This window comes from Caenorhabditis remanei, chromosome V, assembly GCF_010183535.1.
Source record: "Caenorhabditis remanei strain PX506 chromosome V, whole genome shotgun sequence".
Classification (NCBI taxonomy): Eukaryota; Metazoa; Nematoda; class Chromadorea; order Rhabditida; family Rhabditidae; genus Caenorhabditis; species Caenorhabditis remanei.
Genome location: NC_071332.1, coordinates 22,457,558 through 22,477,967, shown reverse-complemented (window position 1 = coordinate 22,477,967; position 20,410 = coordinate 22,457,558). Strand labels below are relative to the sequence as shown.

The 20,410-nt window shown below is 33.8% G+C and overlaps 3 protein-coding genes across 3 annotated transcripts; 2 read left to right on the top strand and 1 right to left on the bottom strand.

The window, feature by feature from the left end:
• Nucleotides 1–6,987: 6,987 nt before the first annotated feature.
• On the top strand, nucleotides 6,988–8,021 carry GCK72_022055 (uncharacterized protein; the record flags this gene model as incomplete). The annotated part of the gene is made up of 4 exons (XM_003094316.2): nucleotides 6,988–7,051; nucleotides 7,103–7,251; nucleotides 7,451–7,557; nucleotides 7,748–8,021. The coding sequence occupies 4 exons, from the start codon at nucleotides 6,988–6,990 to the stop codon at nucleotides 8,019–8,021; spliced, it is 594 nt and encodes a 197-aa protein (XP_003094364.2).
• A 352-nt stretch (nucleotides 8,022–8,373) lies between these two features.
• On the bottom strand, nucleotides 8,374–13,321 carry GCK72_022054 (uncharacterized protein; the record flags this gene model as incomplete). The annotated part of the gene is made up of 7 exons (XM_053734623.1): nucleotides 8,374–10,041; nucleotides 10,140–10,339; nucleotides 10,385–10,576; nucleotides 10,707–11,163; nucleotides 11,326–11,411; nucleotides 11,485–11,740; nucleotides 13,307–13,321. 7 exons carry the CDS (start codon nucleotides 13,319–13,321, stop codon nucleotides 8,374–8,376), a joined length of 2,874 nt encoding a protein of 957 aa, XP_053583536.1.
• A 1,072-nt stretch (nucleotides 13,322–14,393) lies between these two features.
• On the top strand, nucleotides 14,394–20,363 carry GCK72_022053 (uncharacterized protein; the record flags this gene model as incomplete). The annotated part of the gene is made up of 6 exons (XM_003094323.2): nucleotides 14,394–14,479; nucleotides 16,660–16,724; nucleotides 16,768–17,006; nucleotides 17,112–17,287; nucleotides 17,532–17,766; nucleotides 20,265–20,363. 6 exons carry the CDS (start codon nucleotides 14,394–14,396, stop codon nucleotides 20,361–20,363), a joined length of 900 nt encoding a protein of 299 aa, XP_003094371.2.
• Between the last annotated feature and the right edge of the window lie 47 nt (nucleotides 20,364–20,410).

Below are 20,410 nucleotides of genomic sequence, written 5' to 3'. Positions count from 1 at the left end.
ATTTTTATAGAGAAAAACGAGAGCTTTCGAATGGTATAAAAATCTTCGCGATCCGTCCAAAACTGACTGAGTTCTGATAAAAAATGTATTGGCAGAAAAGTCCACTTGGACCAAATCTCAAAAATTGACGGAAATGTCACTACAACTCTATTTTTGAACAAAATTGTTTTTAAATTAGATCCATTTTTATAGAGAAAAACGAGAGCTTTCGAATGGTATAAAAATCTCAGAGATCCGTCCAAAACTGACCGAGTTCTGATAAAAAATGTATTGGAAGAAAAGTCCACTTGGACCAAATCTCAAAAATTGACGGAAATGTCACTACAACTCTATTTTTGAACAAAATCTTTTTAAATCATATCATTTTTGTAGAGAAAAACGAGAGCTTTCGAATGGTATAAAAATCTCAGAGATCCGTCCAAAACTGACCGAGTTCTGATAAAAAATGTATTGGAAGAAAAGTCCACTTGGACCAAATCTCAAAAATTGACGGAAATGTCACTACAACTTTATTTTTGAACAAAATTGTTTTTAAATTAGACCATTTTTATAGAGAAAAACGAGAGCTTTCGAATGGTATAAAAATCTTCGCGATCCGTCCAAAATTGACTGAGTTCTGATAAAAAATGTATTGGAAGAAAAGTCCACTTGGACCAAATCTCAAAAATTGACGGAAATGTCACTACAACTCTATTTTTGAACAAAATTGTTTTTAAATTAGACCATTTTTATAGAGAAAAACGAGAGCTTTCGAATGGTATAAAAATCTCAGAGATCCGTCCAAAACTGACCGAGTTCTGATAAAAAATGTATTGGAAGAAAAGTCCACTTGGACCAAATCTCAAAAATTGACGGAAATGTCACTACAACTCTATTTTTGAACAAAATCTTTTTAAATCATATCATTTTTGTAGAGAAAAACGAGAGCTTTCGAATGGTATAAAAATCTCAGAGATCCGTCCAAAACTGACCGAGTTCTGATAAAAAATGTATTGGAAGAAAAGTCCACTTGGACCAAATCTCAAAAATTGACGGAAATGTCACTACAACTCTATTTTTGAACAAAATCTTTTTAAATCATATCATTTTTGTAGAGAAAAACGAGAGCTTTCGAATGGTATAAAAATCTCAGAGATCCGTCCAAAACTGACCGAGTTCTGATAAAAAATGTATTGGAAGAAAAGTCCACTTGGACCAAATCTCAAAAATTGACGGAAATGTCACTACAACTTTATTTTTGAACAAAATTGTTTTTAAATTAGACCATTTTTATAGAGAAAAACGAGAGCTTTCGAATGGTATAAAAATCTTCGCGATCCGTCCAAAATTGACTGAGTTCTGATAAAAAATGTATTGGAAGAAAAGTCCACTTGGACCAAATCTCAAAAATTGACGGAAATGTCACTACAACTCTATTTTTGAACAAAATTGTTTTTAAATTAGACCATTTTCATAGAGAAAAACGAGAGCTTTCGAATGGTATAAAAATCTCAGAGATCCGTCCAAAACTGACCGAGTTCTGATAAAAAATGTATTGGAAGAAAAGTCCACTTGGACCAAATCTCAAAAATTGACGGAAATGTCACTACAACTCTATTTTTGAACAAAATCTTTTTAAATCATATCATTTTTGTAGAGAAAAACGAGAGCTTTCGAATGGTATAAAAATCTTCCCGATCCGTCCAAAATTGACTGAGTTCTGATAAAAAATGTATTGGCAGAAAAAGTCCACTTGGACCAAATCTCAAAAATTGACGGAAATGTCACTACAACTTTATTTTTGAACAAAATGTTTTTTAAATTAGACCTTTTTATAGAGAAAAACGAGAGCTTTCGAATGGTATAAAAATCTTCGCGATCCGTCCAAAATTGACTGAGTTCTGATAAAAAATGTATTGGCAGAAAAGTCCACTTGGACCAAATCTCAAAAATTGACGGAAATGTCACTACAACTTTATTTTTGAACAAAATGTTTTTTAAATTAGACCTTTTTATAGAGAAAAACGAGAGCTTTCGAATGGTATAAAAATCTTCGCGATCCGTCCAAAATTGACTGAGTTCTGATAAAAAATGTATTGGCAGAAAAGTCCACTTGGACCAAATCTCAAAAATTGACGGAAATGTCACTACAACTTTATTTTTGAACAAAATTGTTTTTAAATTAGACCATTTTTATAGAGAAAAACGAGAGCTTTCGAATGGTATAAAAATCTTCCCGATCCGTCCAAAATTGACTGAGTTCTGATAAAAAATGTATTGGCAGAAAAGTCCACTTGGACCAAATCTCAAAAATTGACGGAAATGTCACTACAACTTTATTTTTGAACAAAATCTTTTTAAATCATATCATTTTTATAGAGAAAAACGAGAGCTTTCGAATGGTATAAAAATCTTCGCGATCCGTCCAAAATTGACTGAGTTCTGATAAAAAATGTATTGGAAGAAAAGTCCACTTGGACCAAATCTCAAAAATTGACGGAAATGTCACTACAACTCTATTTTTGAACAAAATTGTTTTTAAATTAGACCATTTTTATAGAGAAAAACGAGAGCTTTCGAATGGTATAAAAATCTCAGAGATCCGTCCAAAACTGACCGAGTTCTGATAAAAAATGTATTGGAAGAAAAGTCCACTTGGACCAAATCTCAAAAATTGACGGAAATGTCACTACAACTCTATTTTTGAACAAAATCTTTTTAAATCATATCATTTTTGTAGAGAAAAACGAGAGCTTTCGAATGGTATAAAAATCTCAGAGATCCGTCCAAAACTGACCGAGTTCTGATAAAAAATGTATTGGAAGAAAAGTCCACTTGGACCAAATCTCAAAAATTGACGGAAATGTCACTACAACTCTATTTTTGAACAAAATCTTTTTAAATCATATCATTTTTGTAGAGAAAAACGAGAGCTTTCGAATGGTATAAAAATCTCAGAGATCCGTCCAAAACTGACCGAGTTCTGATAAAAAATGTATTGGAAGAAAAGTCCACTTGGACCAAATCTCAAAAATTGACGGAAATGTCACTACAACTTTATTTTTGAACAAAATTGTTTTTAAATTAGACCATTTTTATAGAGAAAAACGAGAGCTTCCGAATGGTATAAAAATCTTCGCGATCCGTCCAAAATTGACTGAGTTCTGATAAAAAATGTATTGGAAGAAAAGTCCACTTGGACCAAATCTCAAAAATTGACGGAAATGTCACTACAACTCTATTTTTGAACAAAATTGTTTTTAAATTAGACCATTTTTATAGAGAAAAACGAGAGCTTTCGAATGGTATAAAAATCTCAGAGATCCGTCCAAAACTGACCGAGTTCTGATAAAAAATGTATTGGAAGAAAAGTCCACTTGGACCAAATCTCAAAAATTGACGGAAATGTCACTACAACTCTATTTTTGAACAAAATCTTTTTAAATCATATCATTTTTGTAGAGAAAAACGAGAGCTTTCGAATGGTATAAAAATCTCAGAGATCCGTCCAAAACTGACCGAGTTCTGATAAAAAATGTATTGGAAGAAAAGTCCACTTGGACCAAATCTCAAAAATTGACGGAAATGTCACTACAACTCTATTTTTGAACAAAATCTTTTTAAATCATATCATTTTTGTAGAGAAAAACGAGAGCTTTCGAATGGTATAAAAATCTCAGAGATCCGTCCAAAACTGACCGAGTTCTGATAAAAAATGTATTGGAAGAAAAGTCCACTTGGACCAAATCTCAAAAATTGACGGAAATGTCACTACAACTTTATTTTTGAACAAAATGTTTTTTAAATTAGACCTTTTTATAGAGAAAAACGAGAGCTTTCGAATGGTATAAAAATCTCAGAGATCCGTCCAAAACTGACCGAGTTCTGATAAAAAATGTATTGGCAGAAAAGTCCACTTGGACCAAATCTCAAAAATTGACGGAAATGTCACTACAACTTTATTTTCGAACAAAATTTTTTTAGATCATATCATTTTTATAGAGAAAAACGAGAGCTTTCGAATGGTATAAAAATCTTTGCGATCCGTCCAAAACTGACTGAGTTCTGATAAAAAATGTATTGGCAGAAAAGTCCACTTGGACCAAATCTCAAAAATTGACGGAAATGTCACTACAACTCTATTTTTGAACAAAATCTTTTTAAATCATATCATTTTTGTAGAGAAAAACGAGAGCTTTCGAATGGTATAAAAATCTCAGAGATCCGTCCAAAACTGACCGAGTTCTGATAAAAAATGTATTGGAAGAAAAGTCCACTTGGACCAAATCTCAAAAATTGACGGAAATGTCACTACAACTTTATTTTTGAACAAAATGTTTTTTAAATTAGACCTTTTTATAGAGAAAAACGAGAGCTTTCGAATGGTATAAAAATCTCAGAGATCCGTCCAAAACTGACCGAGTTCTGATAAAAAATGTATTGGCAGAAAAGTCCACTTGGACCAAATCTCAAAAATTGACGGAAATGTCACTACAACTTTATTTTTGAACAAAATCTTTTTAGATCATATCATTTTTATAGAGAAAAACGAGAGCTTTCGAATGGTATAAAAATCTTTGCGATCCGTCCAAAACTGACTGAGTTCTGATAAAAAATGTATTGGCAGAAAAGTCCACTTGGACCAAATCTCAAAAATTGACGGAAATGTCACTACAACTTTATTTTTGAACGAAATGTTTTTTAAATTAGACCTTTTTATAGAGAAAAACGAGAGCTTTCGAATGGTATAAAAATCTTCCCGATCCGTCCAAAATTGACTGAGTTCTGATAAAAAATGTATTGGCAGAAAAGTCCACTTGGACCAAATCTCAAAAATTGACGGAAATGTCACTACAACTTTATTTTTGAACAAAATCTTTTTAAATCATATCATTTTTATAGAGAAAAACGAGAGCTTTCGAATGGTATAAAAATCTTTGCGATCCGTCCAAAACTGACTGAGTTCTGATAAAAAATGTATTGGCAGAAAAGTCCACTTGGACCAAATCTCAAAAATTGACGGAAATGTCACTACAACTTTATTTTTGAACAAAATGTTTTTTAAATTAGACCTTTTTATAGAGAAAAACGAGAGCTTTCGAATGGTATAAAAATCTTCGCGATCCGTCCAAAATTGACTGAGTTCTGATAAAAAATGTATTGGCAGAAAAGTCCACTTGGACCAAATCTCAAAAATTGACGGAAATGTCACTACAACTTTATTTTTGAACAAAATGTTTTTTAAATTAGACCTTTTTATAGAGAAAAACGAGAGCTTTCGAATGGTATAAAAATCTTCGCGATCCGTCCAAAATTGACTGAGTTCTGATAAAAAATGTATTGGCAGAAAAGTCCACTTGGACCAAATCTCAAAAATTGACGGAAATGTCACTACAACTTTATTTTTGAACAAAATCTTTTTAAATCATATCATTTTTATAGAGAAAAACGAGAGCTTTCGAATGGTATAAAAATCTTCCCGATCCGTCCAAAATTGACTGAGTTCTGATAAAAAATGTATTGGCAGAAAAGTCCACTTGGACCAAATCTCAAAAATTGACGGAAATGTCACTACAACTTTATTTTTGAACAAAATTTTTTTTTAATTAGACCATTTCGATAGAGAAAAACACGGGCTTTCGAATGGTATAAAAATCTTCGCGATCCGTCCAAAATTGACTGAGTTCTGATAAAAAATGTATTGGCAGAAAAGTCCACTTGGACCAAATCTCAAAAATTGACGGAAATGTCACTACAACTTTATTTTTGAACAAAATCTTTTTAAATCATATCATTTTTATAGAGAAAAACGAGAGCTTTCAAATGGTATAAAAATCTTCCCGATCCGTCCAAAATTGACTGAGTTCTGATAAAAAATGTATTGGCAGAAAAGTCCACTTGGACCAAATCTCAAAAATTGACGGAAATGTCACTACAACTTTATTTTTGAACAAAATTTTTTTTTAATTAGACCATTTCGATAGAGAAAAACACGGGCTTTCGAATGGTATAAAAATCTCAGAGATCCGTCCAAAACTGACCGAGTTCTGATAAAAAATGTTTTGGCAGAAAAGTCCACTTGGACCAAATCTCAAAAATTGACGGAAATGTCACTACAACTTTATTTTTGAACAACATTTTTTTTAAATTAGACCATTTCGATAGAGAAAAACACGGGCTTTCGAATGGTATAAAAATCTCAGAGATCCGTCCAAAACTGACCGAGATCTGATACAAAACGTTTTGATAGGAAATTCCACTTGGACCAAATCTCAAAAATGACGGAATTGTCACTACAACTTTATTTCTAACGAAAATTCTTTTAATTAGGTCATTTCGATAGAGAGTAATGTTAGACGCAAGAGAAAGATTAGAATCTATGGGATTTTTTTTGATTAGTTATTTATGGGATTTTTTTTGCTCTAATTTTTTTCTATCAATAACAGTTCAATGATTATGATTAACAATGAGAATAATTTTCTAACCATAATTTTTAGGGGTGGGTATCTTCTGATGCGAGAAAAATGAGTTGGAAAAATATGTTGCGGTCTCAGATCAAACTTTCAAGATGTTGTTGAAAAATTGCAGAAACTTATGTTCCAACTGATAATTCTTTTTGGACATTTCTAAATTTATTCCGTTTTCATAAACTTTCCAATGTTTTTTAAAAATATTTTTCATGCTTGTCAGATGTCGTGTGTTGCCATAAGATATGTATATATATATATAAGTCATATTCTGTGAAGCAGAGTATCACACGGATTATCGCAAATCCTATGATACATCCACTTGCTTTCTTTTTTTCGCTTCGTTTCTTTTATCAATTTTTGCTTATACTATTGGAAAAAAGTGTGAAAGGAAGCGAGCACACAAATTTATAAGAATTCCCATTTCCTTTCCAAACCCTCCCCTAATCTAATTTCCTCAACTTTTTTCACAACGTTTGTTATTTTTTTGTTATATAGACTCACACTCACACTTCTTTTAGACCTTTTTGGTATAAAGCAAATGTGTGAGCTCATACTACTTATGTTTGTTTTTGTAGTTTCCTGTGGTTTATTAGTTGGAGAATGTAAGTTTTATGTTTCCAAATTTAAAAATAAAATCGTGAAAATAAATTCAGCTATTTCTACTTGCAAATGCCTGGATCGTATAATATTGTTACACAATATAGGAGATTTCCGAATTATTTCAAGTCCGAATTATCCGGAGCCCTATTGTTCGGGAATGAATTGTAATTGGCATGTTGTGGCGCCAAGCAATAAATTCAAAGTAGGTTACTGTAAATACTGTTAATTGAAGTACATCCAAAAGATTTTGAGAAATTAGAAACATACGTCTAGTTTTTACGGTATCATTTAAATAATGAATAAATTCGCAAGAATACATTTTCTATGAAAAACTACTTTGATTGATTCCCATGTGTTGAACTTTTGAATGTTTTTGTAATTCAAAAGCGATCAATTTTCAGATTCAGTTTAGTGCTGACAACTTGGATCTTCGAAAAAATATAGATGACATACTATTTTATGATTATTCAAAACCTGAGTTGCTGGTAAACAGAACCGATAATCACAGGTCAGTTTTCAATATATGTAAGGTGTTTTCGCATTGGAAAGCCGTGCATTAAGTCCGAAAATTGTCCTTTTGAATGTACCCCTGGGCGTTCAAACTTTGTTAGAATCTTTTAAATTTAGAATCTAAATCTTTCATTTACTTGATTGGTTTAGTTTAGCGAGTATTCACAGAAAAACATTTTGATGTGCAGATGCACCGGTGACGATCTTTGTCATTATACAAGTCACTTCCAATATCTTACAATTTGTTTCAAAACGTCGAATATGGAAGACATCAACAACTTTGGATTCCAAGCAGTAGTTACAACTAGGGATCTGAATGGCGGTAAAATTCGAAAACCGATTAGTGAAACTCCAGTAATCCTCTTTTTCAGAATCAAATTCCTTCCGCTCTATGCTTCAATTAAGTTTTTTGATTATTTTCTTCTCGATTTATTTGTTAAAACATATTTAGATCATGAATAAATAATTAACATTCACATTATATTAAAAAATAAATTCTGGACTCTATTATGCAACGATGATGGCTGTGTAGAAGGAAACAGAGAAATAAGTAAAGCGGGCAAGGGAGTTTGAAAAAAAAAGATGACTCAGTGCAAATAGAAGAGCTTGAGAAAAAAGGGAGTAATTCATCGATATGGATGTGAAAATAAGGAATATGTTAATTTAAATCAGTCATCGGGTAGATTGCAGATTGGACTTAGAGAAGTAATGTCAAAAAGTTGGAAAAACAAGCATATACTCTGATTGAGAGATACATCAAATCAAGTTTATTTTTAACATGAAAATGGACATTTGAAGAAAAAAACCATAGAATCTAATCATTTTTCTTTGCATTCATGTCTTTTTGGTGGACATTTGTGTTTCTTTCATTTTGCATAGTAGGAGAAACTCGGACATTGCATAGGTCCTGTGACCTGTTTTGCACCGATTGGTCAACGCTGGCTTCAGGAATGACCTCCAATTCTTGCCCCAAAGGTATATTCGCGTCAGCATCTGTTTGTAATTGAGGAGCACTTAGTGTATTTCCATTCAATACATTTAGCGTGAGATCGACTGAGCTGGTTGTGGGTAGGGCTTGCAATTTACTGTCCATAGCGTCATAATCCTGGTTATTGGTCTTGATCGAGTTTTGTTGAGTATCTGAGCTTTCAGCCAAACTTAGATTGTCAAGAACTGGAGGTTTTTGGCTTTGGTCCCTCTCTTGCTCTGCAAACAACGAGACCCGATCCTTTCTATTTAGATCACGGTGGATGGAACCAGTTTTGAGGATTACTTTTTCAGCGACGGTGGGTTCTTCAATTTTTTTCTCTGTAGTGTCGTTATTATTGTTTTTGTATGTAGCCCCATCCGTTGGTTTTTGAGGTTTGTTTATGCGTTCCAACATTTCTAGAATCATTTTTTTAGATATCTGCGTCGAACTCTTTCTTTCCGATTTGTTTTGACAGTTTTTATTGCCAGAAATAGATCCCTCATCAATCGGCTCGGATTTATTGGAGCTTTCCTGATTCTCAGAATTGGATATGTTTCCTTCTTTGCATAAAAGTTGGGCTGGTTTCAGGAACATAGTAAGAACTTCTCTAAGCGTTTCCACACATTTCGCAGATGATAAATTCGTTGGCTCACCAGAGAGGTTTGGATTGCTTGTCATTTTCTGATAAACCATTTCCGTAACACCCTTGAGTTGATGAGGTGTCAATAGAGCAGCGTCTTTCATCACTTGTTCGATAACAACATCGGGTACTTCGAAATTAGGACTTAGTTGGCTCTTCACTTGCTCTAAACTATCTCTCTGTGTGATCAGGTTTTGCACGTCTTTGGCCAAGTTCACCGAGTCTTCCACCAATTTAGAAATGGTTTCAGACGAGTTTGACCCCTCTTGCTTTTTAACCACTTTGTCGGCGTACACTTCTTTTTTAATCAATTCTGCTAACTGCATTGGTTGCTGCACAATTTGAAGTTGCTGATATTCTGCCGTGGGGATAGTTTGCATAATGTGAGGTCCGCTGTATCTGGTTTCATAAGGTGCTTGGAATATTTGCAACGGCGCTCGACGATTCTGATTAGATTTTTTCAATTCCATCGCCAATTTTCTCAGTTCCACTTCAATCATATGCAAGGCTTCCCTAGTCTGATGTTTCGACTTTCGCAACTCAGTGACAATATCAGCGATTTCTTTAGTAGCACTCTGGTCACTGGTCAACCCGTCTTTTGGAAAGTGGTACCGGTAGGCTAAAACATCTTTGAGCTCTTGCACTGTGAGTTCTTTCGTCCGGCAGTCTGCAAAAAGCTGCTCTCGATCCATGGTACGTTGACAGTCTAATATCAGGTCAATGGCCTGTGCATGTGCATATTTATTGTAACTGCGTGACATTTCTTCATCAGAGTAATGGATCACTTTATGGTAGACTTCAGCAAATCGAAAGTCAGCGGAGAGGGCAAATGGGAGGTGGTCAACGCAGGATCGTTCTCGTTTTTCCATTAGCTGAAAATTGAGCTTGCGTTTCCCTCTTAAAAAATAACTTATTTGAGGTGCCCCCAATTTTAAGTGGCTCTTAATTAGTTGTGCCCTACTCCACTCACCTCAGAATCTAATCCCATAATCAAATCTCTTTCTCTTTCAAAAATCAATTCTTCTGCATAACTTGTCGTTGGAATACACCAAACTTTTCCACATGCACTTCTCAATGGGCAGTGAGCTCCTCTCGGATAAGCGCCATGTGTAATCAGCATCTGTTTCAATGTGAAATTGTCGTGTACCTCCATGTAACGACCGTCATGATCTAAACATGGAAAGTTTTAATATTAACTTGCATTTTAAAACTCACTCAGGTAAAACATTTGAAAATTTTCCGATTCACAATGTTTATGACGGAATTTGTGAGATAGCGACTTAAACGTGTTGGGTCCGGAATAAAGAAAAGTGAGACGTCGTCGGATTCCGGTAAGTGCAAAAAACACTTCAATTGTGAACGGGAAGGAGTACGGTAGATTGGGATCAAGTATTTTTTTGGCAATTACTGAAATATAAACAGTTTTTTGAAAGGTTTTAAACAGAGATTTTAAACTGAATATTTAAAAAGCAGGTATTCAGAAAAGTAAACAGTTGCTAACTTAGGGATATTGTTCCAAACTTTATAAAAGACTTACCATCAGGTTGTTCATAGTACAACATGCTCTCATCTAACGCTGGCCATTCCTTTAATAATGTGCATTCCGCATCAATGTCATCGTACTCCATATAGAAACTATCTATATCTATCGGCATTGCCACGAATGGGCTATCCTGACCGTTTGGATTCACAAGTTTGTCACCGAAAAACCGTTTTTTGTAGGTTTTTTTGGGTTGAACTTTGGGCGGTGGCAGTGGAGGTTCCTGTTTTCTCCGTTCCAGAAACTCTCTGCCCAATTGAATTGCGTCCACTTTTCGTACAGTCTGAGACTTGGCGTCAGCAGTTGGTGGGTTAGTCATGTTCACTGTTCGCTCGACGGTAGTGTTGGGTGCTATACGGTTTGTGACGTTAATTGAATTTGCTGATGAACTTGTCTGTGTAGATGATTTCGATACTTGTGTTGGTCCGGATGAATCGATGGTTGTGGGAAGCGTCTACAAAAAAAGGGTTTTACGATAATGGTTTTAAAAAATGGGCCCCAATATTTTCTATTAACATCGGTTGATTTAAGAAAGAAATTATATTGTCAATACGTAACTTACTAGTGAGTGCCGTACAAAAAAGGTCCCAACTACAAAAACATTATTAATAACTACCTTCACAGTTGAGTTTATGATTTCCTCAGATTTTTGTTGAGCGTACGCATCCAGTTGCTCCATGAATTTTGGGTCATTGGTCAAAGCTGAAAAAATTGGTTTTTTCTGGCATCGCATCTCAATGAATACAAATTCTCAGTATACCCATAAAACTCCTACCTTTTCCATTTTGTTCGACTTGAATCTGCTCTGACTTTCTGACAATATCTCTCAAGTCAACATTGGTTAATTTGAAGTGTCCAATTTGTATATGATCGTCATTGATTTTTACTGAACACTCTTGCCGCAAATTAACTTCTTCGTTGTTAGATTGCTGGGAACAACTGCTTTCTGGTTTGTTCTGATCATTTTTTGGCTTTTGGTCATTTTTGGCAGTGTGGTGTTTTTTCCCTCCGTTGTGCTTCTTTTTTTGTTTCTAGAATAATAATAATAATTTTCAATAAGTATATTCTGTTTTCTAATGATTGTTTCAAAACTGTAGTTAAAATTAGAACTAATAATTTTGGAATGCTAAAGTCATTCAAAAAATCAAGGAGATTAAGACGCACTCTCCGAGTCGTTCGAGCATCGATCAACTGACCATGTACACCCGAAAAAAGTTGACCATCTCCGATTTGCCTATAATTTTTATCAAAGATAGTATCAAGTGTTCTCAGCAAACTGGGGTCCTTTTCGGCCGGGTCCGTCACCTGGCTACCTAGGAAAATCAAAAAATCGATATTTTTCGAAAAATTTTCCTAAAGTAGTTAGGTATGAAATCTTAACGGTAAGTTATTGCAGACACTATTTTAAGCATTTTTTGTGTTCAAAAGAAAATTCCAGCTCAACTCCTTCATTGTGAAAAAAACTTGAAAAGTTTTTTCCTGATATCCATAAAAAGGTCAGACCATTGAACATTTATGAGTCCTAATTTTTTAAAGCTTTTTTCGTAAATCTTGCAGAATCTATCAATTTTTGCAGTTTTCTCACTATTTCTGTCATATTCATCGCAATTCCCTGTCAAATAACGTTGCAAGTATGAAGTACCGTTGCACCAACTTCCCAAGTTGAAAATTTAGCTGAATTTCACCATGAACGCGTAAGTAGAAGGTGGCCCGACAGTGGGAATCAAGTTTTTTATGAACCTATAGAGTATTCCAGTTATATTCTTCTGATTTTATAATGCTATCCTTAATATTTCAGTCGGAATGATTCAATGCGGGAGAAAATTTTCAGAAATCGAAAAATTCAATTTTTTCGAAAATTTTTTTGTTAGTTTGATCGAAAATTGTGCCGGAACTGAATAAAAGTGGCATGATTGAATGAAAAACTTCAAAAAACCATTATTTTGAAACATCAAAAATAATTTACTGGAAGGACTTGAAACTTGAAATCGCAGTTTTTCTCATTCTTCCCCAAAAATCTTTTTTTGGGTCTAGAGTTACGAGTAGGTACAGCATTTTTCCAATACCAAATTTTATGTAGATTCCGAATTTAAAATAAAAAATAATGTCTTCTCGTGTCACTGCCGAGATAAAAACGATTTCATGAAAAAATCCCGAAAATTTCACACATTTTGAAATTTTTCACAATGAAGGAGTTGAGCTGGAATTTTCTTTTGAACACAAAAAATGCTTAAAATAGTGTCTGCAATAACTTACCGTTGAGATTTCATACCTAACTACTTTAGGAAAAATTTTCGAAAAATATCGATTTTTTGATTTTCCTAGGTAGCCAGGTGACGGACCCGGCCGAAAAGGACCCCAGTTTGCTGAGAACACTTGGTACTATCTTTGATAAAAATTATAGGCAAATCGGAGATGGTCAACTTTTTTCGGGTGAACATGGGTGATCGAACGAGTCAGAGAGTGCGTCTTAACATATTTTTAAAGTATAATATTTTTAAAAAAACAGCTTCTCTCTGACAGGGATTTCAAATATCACACTCTATCATACTGTTGTATAGTCCAAAAAATTATCTATCATGAATACGAATACTCACGTCATTTTTTCCCATATTTTCTTTTGGAATAACTTCAACTTGCACACAGTGGTTGGTGTGGATAGCTGGAATGCTGAAAAATGGCTTATTGTGAAGCAATATAAAAAACAACAAAGCAAAAGATTACAACAAATAGAAATTAAAAAAGACAAAGATATATAACTAATTAGCAGACTTGTCAAAAATCGGGCCGGGCCGGATTCAAAATTGGAATCCCGTTTTTACCAAATTTTATTTGAAATTTTTCGAAAAAATAGAGTAAAAATGCTTAAATTATCATACATATTCACATTTTTCAAAACATTTCCAAAAAAATTCAAAAACTCAAAATGTTTCAAAAAGAGCCGAGCGGGCCGGGCTGAGATTTTTCCTGATTTCGGCCCGGCCCGGCCCGGCCCGTGACAAGTCTGCTAATTAGAAAAAATCAATATTGTTTCAAACAACCCAAAAATTGAGTTACAATTTACTAAGAATGGTGGCTTGTTTCCAAATACAAACAGTTGTAATCAACTCGGTTATTTCATTCTAGTAAAGAAAATGTCAACCAGCCTAACGTTATCTCATTTCCTATGATGATTTAATGAAAAAGGTTCCAAAACCGCGTAGGAAAGTGTATTTGACCAGTACGCCGACAGCTGAAGTGTGTGAGACTGCGTGCCGGTGTCTGCGGACATGGCAGAAATTTAGGAAGGGGGAAGTCCGTGGGGGAAACGGAGGGAGGGGCAACATTATGAAGTAGGAGGCAATGAGAGAGAAGAAGAACGGGAAGAAGGGGAAGAAGGGGAAGGAAAAGAGTATTGATTTCTAGGAGAGGTTGGGAAGAGACAGGAGAAAGGGCACAATGAAAACAACAGTTGCCCACGACGACCTTTTTGGTAGCTGAGTGAAGTTGTTTTTTTCAAATGACGCTTCTAATTTTTTTAACTTTTCATAATATTTCAATAATAAAATCTATCCGAAAGAGGCGCTTTTCCTATATGTATTAGTTTGGTAATTTTATATATCAATTTTATTTCCTCTGCTTGTTCTTCACTGCGTCAGTTTTGAGTTTCAAATGATTACTTTTGAGGTAATAACAAGGGTGCAGATGGAGACAACAAAAGAAGAAACCAGGACCACGGCTCTTGTCATACCGTACAACATTTTGGTGGAACAGGCGCTGGCAGCTGAGTTGTAAGCCTTATCTATTAGCAAAATCTTATTATGTTGGCAAAAATCTTATCTAACATGATTGATAAAAAATTTATTTACCGAAAAATGTGGCAATTCGTTAGAGAAACATGTACTGTACCGGCCAAAAATCTTTCATATTTTGCTTTTTTCAGTTGAAAATGCCCAACTCTGAGAATGCGTCATGGTAAAACTAACTGTCCCACAAAACAACGCTCAAATAGACCATGAGTAGAACTCCATTTTTGTAGTTGACAACTTTTTTGTACGAATACTTCCTAGAGAGTTATGGTCATTTTAAGTCAACAGGTCAGAAAATCGCACTATTTTGCACTGATATGGGTCGATTTGAGGGAGAAATTTCTTTGTCGATATGTCACTTCTAGGGAGTGTCCAAACTAAAAAGTTGCCATTTACAAAAATGAAGCTCTACTCTTTGTCTGTTTGATCTCATAAAAAATTATTTTTTGGGACAATTACAGTACCGGACAAAAAGATATCAAGTTTTGGTTTTTCGACCATAACTTGTTTCAAATTGGTCGGATTGACTTGAAACTTTGGGAAAACATTTATTGTAGAGTTATTGTTATATTTAGTTAACATTCTGGGTGAAAAATCATTTTTTACAAGTTTTTTGTAAAATTTTCGAAAATCGTGAAAAATCAAAAATTGGATATTTTTATTTCCATGACCGGTGTATCAAAAATAGAGCGTATATTTAGTGTTTATAATTGTTTTCTAATACAAACAGTCCTGATGTTTATTTTTTGACCACTGGACTCCTACTTTTGACTTGTTACCCATATCTCCCGGGCTGTCAAAGATTGGTAGTACTAATATATGGAGTTGTACACTTCAAACATCTGTAAAACTTGTATTTTTGCAGAAAACAATGTAGAAGTGTGCCATACTATTAAGAAAAATGTGGAAAACCTGAGTGTGACATTTTTATCTTGATAGAACCCCTCAACCAATTTTTAGAGACCTTCGATTATCAAATACTGCATATCTGATATCGATGTATGACCAGTTCCGGAGCGAAATTATACATTTATTCGGTATCTTTGGTTATTTGAACGTATGAAACCTGTTATTTGAACAATTGTGAATATTCTGAGCCTAGTTTCGGTACACAATTTTGTATTAATAATGTTGAATCACTCGCTGGAATGTTACTCTCACTGGGTTGAAAGTATCAAAACTATGTGTTTTTGTTTTTACTGAAAATTCATAGTGTATTGATGGCATATTTGATCATTCACGTCAGAAAAGAACCTAGATGAGTTTTAAAATGCTAGAAGTGTCCTCTCGCACATTTTCTCAACTTTTCATGAGAGAGCCAAAAGATGCTGTCAAAATATGATCCCGACGAAGTTTCTTTTCAATGTAACAATACCTCAACAACTAATCATTCATCAAATTTTGGTTCAGAATATCCAAAATTGTTCAAATAACAAGTTCCATACGTTCAAATAACCAAAGATGCCGGATAAATGTATATTTTCGCTCCGGAACTGGTCATACATCGATATCAGATATGCAGTATTTGACAATCGAAGGTCTCTAAAAATTGGCTGAGGGGTTCTATCAAGATAAAAATGTCACATTCAGGTTTTCCACATTCTTCTTAATAGTATGGTACACTTTTACATTGTTTCCTGCAAAAATACAATTTTTATAGATGTTTGAAATATAAAACTCCATATATTAGTACTACCAATCTTTGACAGCCCGGGAGATATGGGTAACAAGTCAAAAGTAGGAGTCCAGTGGTCAAAAATAAACATCAGGACTGTTTGTATTAGAAAACAATTATAAACACTAAATATACGCTCTATTTTTGATACACCGGTCATGGAAATAAAAATATCCAATTTTTGATTTTTCACGATTTTCGAAAATTTTACAAAAAACTTGTAAAAAATGATTTTTCACCCAGAATGTTAACTAAAATTAACAATAACTCTACAATAAATGTTTTCCCAAAGTTTCAAGTCAATCCGAACAATTTGAAAAAAGTTATGGTCGAAAAACCAAAACTTGATATCTTTTTGTCCGGTACTGTAGTTTTCCTATGACACACTCTCAAAGTTGAGCATTTTCAACTGAAAAAGGCAAAATAAGATTGATTGAATAAGAACACCAAAATATTTTCTAAAATTCCTCTAAATTATTTTTTGCAGCGCTGAAGTTTGTCGAGCTCCTGTAGAAGGGATATTTGTCTGCCCTAGTGCCAGAAATAGATTTGGTCAGTGTGATTTCATTTGTTTCTATCCGTACCTTTTTTTCAGCCTGGTTTGGAGTCATATTCGTACGGAAAGGTATATTCGGAGGTGGTATTTTCCGATTCACAATTGAAATTCCTTCGGACTTCCCAGCTTCGATATGTCTTCCGAGAGTGGTATTCTCGCAATCGATTTTTCATCCATTAATATGTTCAAAAAACAAGGAGTTATCATTGGCTCGTTCCTTTCCAGATGGTTGGAAAAGGGAAAAACACAGTTTAAAAAGAGTTTTAGTAGTGATACAGGTGAGTTGAGGAGTAACATAGAATATACCAAGTGCTGGAAATTAAAGCTAAACCTAGACTTTGTCAAGATGAAAACAGACACCGAATGATTCAGTTTTTTTCTAGAGATCATTTTACTCCTACGACGTTGATAGCGACAAATGCATTAATTCGGAAGCTTCCGTACTTTATAAAGAGCACCGTGATAAGTTTCAAGAAATTGCAAAAGAATGTGTGGAGTCAAGTCGATCAATGGTTTATGATGACGTAAAAGAACAGGAAAACGATCCAAACGGAATAAGGTATGCTTATGAAAAATTTTCTGCACAGGATGACTATTCGATATCGCGCCGCTTGTCATAAAGCCAAACAAAGGGATTTTTCTTTGAAATTCTGAAAAAACCTTCATTAAACAGCCTCTTAAAAACTGACACTTTCAAATTTTGACGATTCAAAGCTCAAAGTAGCGGCGCAGTACTTAATAGTCATAATGTAGCTAAATTTGCCAGTGTCTCGAAGCCTCTTGAAAAACATCAAATGTTCCAGACTTCTTCCCTGGGACGCCTTAGTTCACAAGACCGCTCGAAAAAAAATGATTCAAACTGGTGACAGCTCAAAAACACAAGAAACAGCTGCAGATTTCCGCAGAGAGCATATCTTCTCAAAATTAGGTTATGAAATAAGTGAAATTGTTGGAAGGAGCTATCCGCAGAGCTATTCATGGTTCGATCCAGCTGAGATGACTGTGATAACAAGATATGATGATGTACAAGTTAGTGAGGTAAGATATTTGAAAGTATAAAAAAGATAAAGATAGTTGACTTGAGACCTGATAGTGAGTCAGTCTAACCTAAGTGGCCAGCTGGACTGTCCAACTCAACTGACATGGAATGACTCCCGACTGGCTCCACAAAATTTACGAATTTATTGACTTATTTGATAGATTCTACAGAAAAAAATGACAAATCTAATAGCTTTTCCGGTGACTGGACCTAATTTTCGAGATTTTTAGATTTTTAGAAAATCAATTTTTTTTCAAAATTTTTTTTTCATCATTTTTTTTCTCAATGTTCTCCCATCTGGCAAAAAAAGCAAAAACAAGTAAAAAGTAGAGAATTTCATAGACTTTTTGATAAGCTATGAAAATTTTTTTGGTCATGTCCCTACTTTGACCAGACCCCCGAAAACTGAGAGTCAAAAAAAAATAATTTTTTCTGTGAAGTTGTTGGGCTGTTTTAAAAAGCTTTCAAAATTAGAAGAACTCAAGCAAACAAATTTTTCAGAAAAAAATTTGGGGGTAATCGCGAAAAAAAAAGAAATAAATTTTGTTGAAAATTTCGGTTTTTCAAGATTTTGATGGTTATAGGAAACATGTCAGTTCTTCTGTTTAAGCTTTGAAAACGTTGATATATTTAAAGAAATTAATAACCACAAACTTTTAAAACCTGTATCAAGAAGTTTGAATGTTTCCTGATCAGTTTCCAATTCGTAGCAGAGGCTCATAAAATGCATTCTTTTGAGGTGGTGAAAATTTCAAAAGCTTGCAACGTGCTTTAAACGTCAGATAAACGACTGTTGTTCTGAAAACATACTTAAAATAGAAGAATTAACAAATTCGGACTCTTTAAACAAAAATTTTAATTTTAATTTTTTTTTGAAAATTTCATAAGGGGGTACCACATGAAATTTTCATGAAAAATGAAAAATTAAAATTTTTGTTTAAAGTGTCCGAATTTGTTGAATCTTTCATTTTAAGCATGTTTTTAAAGCGAAAATCGTTTATCTGACGTTTAAAGCACGTTGCAAGCTTTTGAAATTTCCACCACCTCAAAAGAATGCATTTTATGAGCCTCTGCTACGAATTGGAAACTGATCAGGAAACATTCAAACTTTTTGATACAGGTTTAAGAAATCCGTGGTTATTAATTTCTTTGAATATATCAACGTTTTCAAAGCTTAAACAGAAGAAATGACATGTTTCCTATAACCATCAAAATCTTGAAAAACCGAAATTTTCAACAAAATTTATTTCTTTTTTTTTCGCGATTACCCCCAATTTTTTTTTTGAAAAATTTGTTTGCATGAGTTCTTCTATTTTTTAAAGCTTTTTAAAACAGTCCAACAACTTCACAGAAAAAAATATTTTTTTTGACTCTCAGTTTTCGGGGTTCTGGCAAAAGTAGGAACATGACCAAAAAAATTTTCATAGCCTATCGAAAATTCTACGAAATTTTCTACTTTTTACTTGTTTTTGCTTTTTTCGCCAGATGGGAGAACATTGAGAAAAAAATGATGAAAAAAAAATTTTGAAAAAAATTGATTTTCTAAAAATCTGAAAATCTCGAAAATTAGGTCCAGTCACCGGAAAAGCTTATAGATTTGTCATTTTTTCTGTAGAATCTATCAAATAAGCCAAAAAATTCGTAAATTTTGTGGAGCCAGTCGGGAGTCATTCCATGTGAGTTTTATTCGTAAACGTGGCAAAATAATCATACAGTACCGGTCAAAAAAATGTAAACTTTGGCCGTTTACAGTTGAAATTATTCAATGTTTAGAGTGTGTCATGGTAATACTGATTGTCCAAGTATAATATGAATTATACAGATCAAAAACAGAGCCTTTACGAAGACTCCCTAGAGAGTTATATGTAGTCATTTTAAGACGACAGCTCAAAAATCGCACTTTTTACACTGAAATTGGTCGATTCAACAAAGTTGTCAACTGGAAAAAAGAAGTACTACTTTTAATCTGTATGATTCATTAAAAATCTACTTGATTGTCCATCAGTATTACCATGACAAACTCTCAAAGGTGGACAATTTCAACTGAAAACAGTCAAAGTTTGCAACCTTTTAACCGGTACTGTATGTAACAATGGAAAACGATGAAGTTTCAGAAGGTGGGATGGGATTTTTGGTTATCTTTTAGTACCAACTTTTATAGGAAATTTAGATCAAACCTAGAACTTTATTTTTGTAGTTTAAAACTTCTTTCGTACGGGAAGTTCCTGAAATGTTACAGACGATCAAAATAATTTATCTTTCAAATCGATTAATTTCAAAAGTTGAAATTTTTTGTAGCTTTTCACTTTGATCACCTACAGCTTTTTTTTTTAGCTACAAAAATGAAGTTCCAGATTTGGTTCACAATTCCTATTTTTGCATGACTACTTTTTTAAATCGTGAAAACCAAGGAGCTCAAAAAGAGAACTCGGATTTTTGTAATCTCAAACTAGGCACCTTCGTATTCTTATAGACGGATAATATATTTCTTTTCCAGGTCTCTCCTGTCACTAGTGCCAGACTGGAACGTGAGAAACATGGGATTGAGCCTCTAGATCTTAGTGTCATGTCTATTGAGGATTCTTCAAGAAAATAATTATTATGTCTAATGAATTTTTCTCTTAAAGATGCCATTGAAAATAC